General features: G+C 38.2%; 2 protein-coding genes across 3 annotated transcripts; one reads left to right on the top strand and one right to left on the bottom strand.

The window, feature by feature from the left end:
* The first annotated feature begins 574 nt into the window (after window positions 1-574).
* On the top strand, window positions 575-2,259 carry LOC126632120 (1-aminocyclopropane-1-carboxylate oxidase). Its single transcript, XM_050302358.1, has 3 exons — window positions 575-752; window positions 890-1,098; window positions 1,365-2,259. Exons 1-3 carry the CDS (start codon window positions 651-653, stop codon window positions 1,960-1,962), a joined length of 909 nt encoding a protein of 302 aa, XP_050158315.1. The 5' UTR covers window positions 575-650; the 3' UTR covers window positions 1,963-2,259.
* Window positions 2,260-3,435: 1,176 nt separating this feature from the next.
* LOC126632119 (NAD kinase 2, chloroplastic) lies at window positions 3,436-9,515 on the bottom strand. Of its 2 annotated transcripts, XM_050302356.1 has the most exons (8): window positions 9,162-9,515; window positions 6,602-8,533; window positions 5,493-5,614; window positions 5,264-5,405; window positions 4,945-5,169; window positions 4,610-4,684; window positions 3,923-4,024; window positions 3,436-3,800 (listed from the first exon to the last, which is right to left on the bottom strand). In XM_050302356.1, the coding sequence occupies exons 1-8, from the start codon at window positions 9,390-9,392 to the stop codon at window positions 3,597-3,599; spliced, it is 3,033 nt and encodes a 1,010-aa protein (XP_050158313.1). In that variant the 5' UTR covers window positions 9,393-9,515; the 3' UTR covers window positions 3,436-3,596. The 2 variants fall into 2 exon arrangements, with proteins under 2 accessions (XP_050158313.1, XP_050158314.1); XM_050302357.1 differs by lacking the exon at window positions 4,610-4,684.
* Between the last annotated feature and the right edge of the window lie 1,058 nt (window positions 9,516-10,573).

Genomic DNA, 10,573 nt, shown 5'->3' with positions numbered 1-10,573 from the left:
CAAGTGGTCCTCTACCACACTGGTGAGGAGTGTTGCCTCTACCATGACATGAATTCAAACCTCGCCAACTCTCTAATCTAACAAACCTACATTAAAAAAAAAGTATAACTTGATATAGATAAGATAACAATGATTTTCACACCCTAAAGTAAAAAAAAAAATTTTTGTAACGATACCTTGTCACATTTCTTCCATATTTTATTTTGTTGTAGTAGCAAATTATTAGTGGCCATCAAGATATCTATCCAATGGAAGCTAATTAATTTGGACATGATGATATGGTTCATGCAATTGATATAGTAATTAAAAAGAATAACGGAAACTCAACGAGGTGAATCACCTGCAGGAAGAGTATGCTTATGTTGTGGGTTGCCAATGCTACCTCACAAAGCATTGACCTTGTATCTAATTTTAAAATGCGAAGGGTCACCGTCCCATACCTTTTACCCTAACGGCTACATTGGAAGTAACAACAAGGGGGAAAAATATTAAAAGAATAAAAAGTTAACGTCCAACAGATGGCGGGAAATTTTGCCATAAATAGGCTGATCACCACCCTTTCTTCCTCACCACATCCACCAACTCTCTCTCTCTCTCTCTCTCTCTCTCTCTATTTGTGAAGCTTAATTTTTTTTGTTTTAATCAGATCAATGGCAATCCCAGTTATTGATTTCTCAAAACTTGATGGTGAAGAAAGGGCCAAAACATTGGCTGAAGTTGCTAATGGATGTGAGGACTGGGGATTCTTCCAGGTACTAATTATTATCCATCTTTGATTTAGCTTATATATTTGGTGGGGAACAATTTGTGCTTCTCATTACTTTGTTGTGCTTTGTTTTTCTCTTTGTTAACAAAAGTGTTTAATTTTGGATGTTTGTGTTTTTCACAGCTGGTGAACCATGGAATATCGGAGGAGCTTCTCGAGAGGGTGAAGAAGGTGACCGGTGACTTCTTTAGGATGGAAAGAGAGGAGAACTTTAAGAATTCCACACTAATGAAGGCGGTAAATGAAAACAAAAAATTGGAGAATGTGGACTGGGAGGATGTCTTCACCCTCTTGGATGACAACGAATGGCCCTCGAAAACCCCTGGATTCAAGTAAGTAATATGTAGAACTAGTAAGCAGCACACTTCAAGCAATGCTCTCAAATTCCTAACATAATATGTAGAACTAGTAAGCAGCACGCTTCAAGCAATCCTCCTAAATTCCTAATCAGTTATTCAGATTAACAGTTTGGCAACATAACATATTAGACTGTATGACAATGTCACATTTTAAGGGGAGTAGAATTTGTAAATATGTGATATATTATATCGCAGTGTTCAATTATATGGAATCTGATAATTATTTTTCATATTGCTAGGGAAACCATGGAAGAATACAGAAGAGAATTGAAGAAACTTGCTGAGAGGGTCATGGAAGTGATGGATGAGAACTTAGGGTTGCCAAAGGGATACATGAAGAAAGCCTTCAACGGTGGCGAAGAAGACAATGCCTTTTTCGGCACCAAGGTGAGCCACTACCCACCATGCCCTAAGCCAGAGCTGGTGACTGGTCTCCGAGCTCACACTGATGCAGGCGGTGTAATATTGCTCTTCCAAGATGACAAAGTTGGAGGCCTCCAAATCCTGAAAGATGGGCAGTGGATAGAAGTGCAACCATTGCGCAACTCGATTGTCATCAACACTGGGGACCAGATTGAGGTCCTGAGCAATGGCCGCTACAAGAGTGTTTGGCACAGGGTTTTGGCTACCCCAACTGGGAATCGGAGGTCAATTGCTTCGTTTTATAACCCATCAATGAAGGCCACAATAGCTCCTGCGCCGGAATTGGTCGAAAAGGAGAACCAAGAAGTGGGTCAGACTTATCCCAAGTTTGTGTTTGGTGACTACCTCTCTGTATATGCTGAGCAGAAGTTCCTCCCCAAGGAACCAAGGTTCCAGTCTGTGAGGGCCGTGTGAAAAACATAAGATCCAAATTAAATGGGGATAAATTTACTTCACTTTTTATCACTTGGGTGGTTAAGTACGTACTATTATTACATACTCGCTCGTCTCTCTCTCAACTGAAAAACTTCTGTGTGGGAGGAGAAAGCTGAAGTGGGTGTAAGTCAGTCTGCGTGTTATGTGCTTGTTGTTGCTTTTTTCTGTCTACGTATTGGTGTGTAATGATGAGGATGCTTAAAAGCTCCATTTCAGATTTGCTATGTAAAATAGTAAAATATTATGGATTGCAATCTTAAATTTTGTTGTTGGTTATGCACTTCTTCTTTCCTTGTGTAGCAATGAAACTTTTTTTTTTTTTTGACAAGACAATATCATGTACGTAATATTGTTAGGAAGATTTGAATTTTGAGTGTAAGGAGACGGATACACTGCTCTTACCAACTGATCTAACCAATTTGCATGTATCAATGGACTTTGATGGTCACTTTTTAGTTAATAGACTTCTCATAAGTAGCTAGATGCATTTTAGCAATGCATAGATTCAACTTAACTAGAAATTAAAATCTATTTTTCTTGGTTTTTTTTTTTCTTTTTTTTGTTTTGTTTTTGTTTTTGTTTTATACTAGCGAAGTTGAGAGGGAAGAATCTAGCACTGGACCTCAAGTTACTCGCTTCATCTATAAGCCTTTTACGTATTTTTTTTAAGGAAAATTAATGAAAAGGGCTTGAAAACTTTGAGTTTTAATGATAAGGACAAAATAAAGGGTAAAGTGAATAGTACCAGGATTGACTTTTTAGTGTAAAAATGTGGTTTTTCGTTAAAATGAACAGTACCGGGAACTTTTCGTTAAAATTCCTTTTTTTTTATGTTTAACAGTTCTTTACACGTTTTAGCAATGCATATAATCAACTTAACTAGAAATTAAATCTACTTTCCTTGGTTTTTTTTTTTTTATACTAACGATGTTGCGAGGGAAGAATCTAGCGTTGGACCTTAGATTATTCTTAATTGCTTCAGCTACAAGCCTTTTACGTATTTTTTTATGTTTAACGGTTCTTTACATACGTCTTTGATGGTTCCCTATATGTTTAGCAAGTCCCAAGTATATCCACAAGGAACAGCCTAATGACAAAATTCACAAAATCCAAAAGGAAGCAAGCCACCAATTGCCGTAAAAACTTCTTGACCATAAGGAATTAGTCATGCTACCTAATCCTATAATTTAGTGTATTCCTCGTCTCTGGTAAGTGAGAGGTCTTAGTTCGATTCTCGCTAAAAGCAAATTTAAACCACATTATTACTAGTACATTCTGAGACTTAACTCACTCCTCCACCCTTTCCAGTAAATAATATCGTTAGAAAGAAAAAAAAAATTAGTCCTACTTTCTATAGTAAGATTTTCAATTCTAATCTCTCTCATGAAAAAAATAAGATGTGTTGGAAAATTAATAGCGCTTAAAAAATGAAAAGAGGATCACTCAATAACATCCATGAAAGAGTAAGTATAATTTCTATTGCTTTATACTGAGAATGAATATACTTACTCTCAGTTTTATTTCCTCTAATCTGTAATATGTACAATAATATACAGAATCATTAACCAAGAATGAAGAGTGGAGTAGGTTTCCTTTTTTTTCGTTTCGGATGCTTAAAGGGCCTTTTGATCTAGTCTTTCGTTCCAGTTTAGGCAACGAATCAAGCTTCGAAACCAATCACCTGTTTGGTCACGTTTGTTAACAGTTGGAAGTGGGTGTTGGCTCATAGATATTCGGACAGAGTCTCCTCTTGAGAGTTGCTGCCTTCTCTTTCCGTCAAAAGAAACCCAGGCATTGCTTCGAGCATCGCTTGGAATCTGTACAAGTAAATGAGTTATCTCATGAATACAACAGCTCGCTATAATTATAAAAATCCTCTCCTAGTCCTCCAGATATAACAATAAATAATGCTGGAAGCGTGGGGGAAAACAAAATTCACCTTCAATTCAAGCTTTGCAGAATCTGGAAGTATAACTGGTCTAAATGAGAGGGAGTGTGGGCAGATTGGGGTAAACAACATGCACGGGACATTTGGATGCACCTGCATTTCATATTATCTAGTGTTAGAAGCACAATGACTTTGTTAAAAATCAACCGCAACAATGAGAGACAAATAATAAAAATTGTGGTTTCGGCATGAATTTCTACTTTGATTGGTCAATATGTATAATATCTTCAAATTGAAAGTCGGCAACTTGTTTATAAACTTGCCCCACACTAGTTTGAATTAGTCAAATAAATAAGGACTCCTATGTGTGCTTGAACACAAACTAGCAATTTTCTGAGCAAACACCTCATCAATCCTACGTTCAGGCAAAAAGCAACTAAATGTCTAGCATAAATTAGGAATACGTGCACACACACATATGTACTAATGTAGACTTTGAGCACAACTTTTAAGCACATTAAAATAGACGTCTGCCATACGAATTTCCATAATCCTTATAGTAGGAACTAGCATTTTTAAACAAATCATATAAATAAGTATATGGAAGAGAATTTCTCTTTCATTAGGAAATATCACACCTAACGCAAACTGAACCACCCAAGCCCTTCAATTTGCACAAGTGCCAGGTACCAAATATTGAAAGATGGTCACTACGACACTGAAGAGGACTTTGCTTACCATGGAACCTCCTGCAGCTGTAGAGTATGCAGTACTTCCTGTAGGTGTAGCAATAATGACCCCATCACCTTGGACCTAAAAGATGTGGTATTTTTCAATAGACAGCATGACAAAATAATTGTTACGGAATCTCTCCATGTTATATGAGTTTCTTCACATCAGATGCCATCCACATAGTAATTACTCTCACAGATTTGATAGCTAGGAAAAGAAAAAGAAATGGCCTTCTATGACTGTGGAGAACAAAGTACAACTCATTTACTCGTGAAAAGTTTAGGACATTATTAGAGCCTATTACAATAATCATTTTATAAGATATGCAATACAAATCTCACCTTGGTTATAAGCCGGTCTTGTTCATAACATTCAATCTTAGAAAGGTATGGATTAGAACCTCGATCAACAACTATTTCATTCAAGACATCAAATACTTTCCCAGGCATTGCTTTACCCTTTCGAAAAATCTCACACCTGAGCCGCATTCTCAGAGTTATATAAACACCATCACTTGTGTTATTTCCATGGATCACTTGCCTTAAGTCCTGCATATAGTCATCAAACTGATACAAAAGTATAAGATGGGTTAGACAAATGACAATCTATGAGAGTACATAAATCACCTACAAGCCTACAAAAGACAATCAAACAACTCACCGTATGGGAAGTCAAAAATCCAAGAGATCCAAGATTAAATGATACAATTGGGGGAACAGCACCTTTAAACAGATTTGAAGCATGGAGTATAACTCCATCTCCTCCCAGGCATGCCACAAAATCAACCCTCTCATGCAGATCACTGAATTTATCAATCAAGTATAGAAAATTTCCAATAAGGTCGTGAAATATACAAACTGCTGTCCAACTTTAGGTACAAGTTTGGTACCTGGTATCTTGACTATAGAAGGTCTGAACAAATCCAAACCCTGGGATTCTAGCAAACACATCATGCACATCTGGTTCCACCAGAACATTCATTTTCTCTTGGTAATACAAGAAAGAGACAACCTACACAAAGACATGGAAAAAGCGTTAAGAATATCCAGCGAACAAACTCACAAATTAAAATAATCGTATATTGAAAAATAACTGCTGACATAGTAAGATATCTTCCAATATACCAGCAGAAAATAAAAATGCATCCATATATACTGTATGGTGCATACAAGGCCCCTTCACAGAGGGATCCCCACATTTGCAAAACTGGGAATCCTTTTGTGGGGACCATAGGGCATTGTTGCTTAACGATCTAAACCGTTTTAAGTCTTTCTAAATGATCATCCTTGCTTATGATAATAATCCCAATCAGAAATCATTAAGATATCTGACTATGTTAACTAAATAGACAAACACAATGTTTCTGGTAAACACTTGCATGATCATGAATCCTTGATGATAATCAAAGGGTTTGACTGGTTTTTTACAAGGATGAATTGTGGATGTAGAATGAAAAAGATGGTCAGTTCGGAACATTGAACTGCAAGAGAAGAAAGCCCACCTGGGATCCCACTATATGTATGCTACTGAATACCAAATTGTTTGAAATACATGTGTGGAGGAGCTGTAGTAAGAACATGTTCCCCTTATTTTAGCCTTTAGTTTGTTCAAGTTCATGTACTAGCAAAGCAAGCAATCTTTAATGCTTAATGAACTAACCCCATTGCCTAAGTTGTTCATTCTCATTGTAGTGGAGGTAGAAAATTTTGTAATGAGCATGATCTTTCCGGTTTACACTCTTATATTCATACACATTAATCGTTTATACAAACTCTGTATTTTTTTAAGAGAAAAAAATTATAAAAAAAAAAAAAAAAGAGATGCAAAACAATATGGACAAGACTTCCAACTAAATAACAGAGTTTAGAAACTCTGACTGACACCAGTTCTATCATTAGACCACATTGCAAGTACAAAATGCAAAGCATCATCTAAAAACAGATAGTAGGTTTTAAATATGAATAGAATATTTGCAGATACTAGATTCTCAGATGGTACCTCTTTAGCTTGTTGCATGAGTTCTTGCCCTAGCTTCTTCAACACTAATACTGTCTTTGGTGAGGATTTCCACATAAGCATTTGCTGCTGGGTACTTGGATGAGTGAAGGCCAAGGAGGATTCTGTCACCTTTTCTCGGCTACAAGAGAATCCATCTGTTCGAACTAAAAACATCTCAGCTTTCTTTCTTGACTGCACCCTTACAACACCAGTTGCAGAAGCACACATATTTCCTTCAATTGACCCCAGGTCATCGTCTCCTGAAGCTAAGGTGGCTCCACCATTACTCTTCCTATCCTCATTTACTGCTTTAGGTAAGACACTCTCATCATAACTACTACTCGGAGTAGTAGACACATTACTTGCAATTTCATTCACTTCACCAAATCCGTTCACAACTGGACGAACAGAACCAGAACTAACACTAGTTAAATACTTCCCATTTCCAGAAGTAGAGGTCTGGACTTCTGGAGATAGATCCTTTCTGTAAGGTGGCCCATATGAATTTTGTACCACCACAAGCTGAGGTGCCGAATTGGTACCTCCTCTCTGCATTGTCTTAATATTGATACCTCTGGAAATTGGTAATGTAGCCAACCTTTTTAACTGATGATTAAAATAAGAGTGAGGTGAGATGCTTTTTCTCCCCAGAAACCTAGACATTTCTTTTCTAGAGAAAACATTACAAGGAGGAACTTGGGCATTCAGGGGTTCAACTTCCCTGCAAAAGTTCATCATATTTCCTTCCCCATTTTCATCTGGTTCTACTGATGTCATGCCTTGGACAGACATAAGGCTGTTATATGTCCCATTTGAGCTCTGATTTGTTTCATCCCTATCTGGAGACACATCCTTTTGAAATACGCCATTTAAACCATAAGTTTTGTCCAGTTCCCCTTGCAGTGGCTTGTTCTTTCCCGGGATAGACCTTTTCTTAGAAGTGGAAGGCTCCAGCACTTCGCCTGCCCCATTTGTATTTCGTAGTAACACATCGTTGATAGCACTTGACCGCTTGGAGACAAACTGCACATTATAACGCGTCGAGTATTGCCTCCATCTAGAAACCATGGCAGAAGTTCTCAACGCTCCTTCCTTACTATGAAGATAGATCGGCTTCTTGCTGCAATCTGAAACCAAAGATGCAAATTTCTCAACCTGCTCCATTGAAGGTGCAGTCCCAACTTCAACTGGAATTTTGACCAATTCAACTTTCCCGGATGCAATAGAATCATCTATGGCTGAATGATAAGCTTTGTCTTTTACAGTCTCTGCCCTAAGGTCAACAATAGTTTTATATCCTTTCTCTAGTAACCACTTCAGACCTTCTTCTGTTACCTGGCCACCCCTCCAAAAAGCTATCTCTGAATCTACGGACCTAATGTCCTCTTTAGAAGAGGATAAGTAAACAGGAGCCCAATTCGCAAAAAGTGTATGGCAAGGATAATCCTCCCTGCGGGGAAAACCAGAATCATAACAGACATTCTTCAGTCTCTGAAGTTTCCTCCATACATCCAAGCTTCGATCATCCCCAGGAACCAACCAGTTTTCAAGAGCAACATGCAAGCTCTCGCAACACCTTTTCACCTCACTCCTGAAAATGGCGAGTGGAGGAAGCTCATCCTCCATTACACTTAAATCTGCGAGGCGAATGGACGATCTACCAGAAAGCACATCCTCCCTTCCTTTGTTCAACAGGGATACCATACACCCAATCACAGAGACAATTTTATCCTCCAAAAGTGGTTTTTCCTCTGATGGGTAATCATAATAAACACTACATTCACCCGTTACTGGATTGCATAATGTGTCCATCAATGCACTATGAAGCCGTTCAGCACATCTAAAGATTCTACAGTATGCCTCAATTTCTGCAATATCTCCAGGAATAGGACCAATTCTAGGTAATTGCGAAGGATCATGAGGCCGAAAGGTCTTCAAATTCAGAAGCAGTGTCAGTCTACTATACAAAACTTACAAGAGGTCATCAAGTTATTAAGTTTCCACTATAAATCATACACTTCTTTATATGATTAATATCATCAAAATAAGGTTATATACACAAGGTTCGCGAATTAAGCACACGTTTTGAAACCAACACAGACATGCATGCTGTATACAAAAACAAAGGGTAAACTAACAAACTGAAAGGAATGAAATTTATTCCATGACAACAAGTATTTCTTGCTGCCGGATTACGAATGACATAAACACGGTTCGATTGGTTTGTGTTGATTCCAAATTCCAAAACCCAGTTGAGAGATTTTCAACTAGTAAATAGCAACAAAAATCACCAATAAAAGTGCGAGCACTAATGATCGAAACAATTCGAAAGCAAATAAATTTAGACAAAATTGATTTTATACACAAAATCTAACATAACTCTGAGAGTAGATTATCAAACAAATCCCAATCAAACCCATTTCTTTGTTTTGGCCAATCAATGAAACCCATTTGCAGTTTTAGCATAATCTCAGTCTTTCTGTTACCAATTCAACAACTCCACCGCCACTCAAATGTCAGAAACATGGGAGGGAATTAATACTAGAGTGAGTAGTCTGACCTGAGAGTCCAAGCCGAAGCTGAGAGCGAATGGCTTCGAAAGCTCTGCACTGACAACGAACTTAAGCCGCCGCCTGAATCGCTCTTTCCTCTGGAACTCGAACTCGAACCTGAAGAACTTGACGGCGGTGGTGCTGCTGCCGGAGAACTGGCACGGCGTAAAGACGCAGAGAGGGGGAGGCGATGAAGCGCACCGATTCATGTCGACGACGACGATGGCCAGCTGGCACATAAGGCTGCATGCCACCTTGTGTGAATTTTTCACTGCCCAATTTGCATTTTCTCTCTCTCTCTCTCTCTCCCTTTTTTTTTCGGTTGTAAAAACTTGTTTGGATGACGAGAAAATGAAATGTGTTGTGGAGAAATTGAAAATTTATTATATACTTATTGAGAAATTATCTAAAATCTTATTGTTTTGTGGTTATTTATTTTCTTGGTGGAGATTGGTTCTTGTTGGATAATAATTTTATTTTGAGTCAAATCATGTAATTGGAAGAAATTGATTGGATTATTTGGAAATTTTATTGGATCAAGTGCTATTCTTTTTGGAGCCTTGTTGAACGCATGAGAGCTGCGTTTTACCATATCTCAGTTATCAAGAAAATGCAAATCATGCCCACACAATAAACATCGGCAATCTTTTCCGCCTTAATTGGTTCAAAAGCTCGTTTGGAAATATTTTTAAAATAATTGAAAGTGTATATGGTGAAAATATTTATAAAATTAACCCATTCAAGTAGATCATAGAAAAACACTTGAAGTGCTTCATGCAAGAAGCACATACATGGTGCTTTTTCTAAAACGCACTTGATGTGCTTTTGAAATGGGTGTAGGAATCCTCGCTGTCGATCAGCATTTGGATTGGCAGTGTTCTAAAAATCGGCTTAGGTGGCTGCCTAGGAACTGGTCGATGACATGCCATTCCGACTAGGTGCAATCGACAGACAAAAGTGAGGAGGTGTTAGGCGCCCGCCTGGGCACTCCTAGGCGGCCTAGGCGGTGGTGCTAGGCGTTCCTTTTTTTTCTTGCCTTCTCTCCCAATTGCCGTCCTCCCGCCGCCTTTTGCACGAGTCACGACCTCATATTTGTTATGAAATCTAAGTGAAAGAGAGAGAGGGGGAGAAAGAGAAAGGGGGGCGAGAGAGAGGAAGGGTGAGATAAAACGATCTGCTGCAGAGAGGGATGAAGGGGGAGGAAGAGATAGATTGTTGGTCTGTGCAAAGAGGAGACAGGAGAGAAACGGCAATCTCATCTGAAGAGAAAAGTTGGTGGGTGCGGCTAACTCTGCTAGGGTTAGTTAAGTTTATTAGTTAAAAGTTTGGGCAATTTTTTAAAGATTTTCAGCAAACCCAACTTCAATTTTTTTTAAGAAAACATGGACCCAATAATAATTTAAAGTTATGGTCTTAACAT

This window comes from Malus sylvestris, chromosome 8 (genome assembly GCF_916048215.2).
Source record: "Malus sylvestris chromosome 8, drMalSylv7.2, whole genome shotgun sequence".
Classification (NCBI taxonomy): Eukaryota; Viridiplantae; Streptophyta; class Magnoliopsida; order Rosales; family Rosaceae; genus Malus; species Malus sylvestris.
This window is presented reverse-complemented; position numbering and strand designations above follow the sequence as displayed.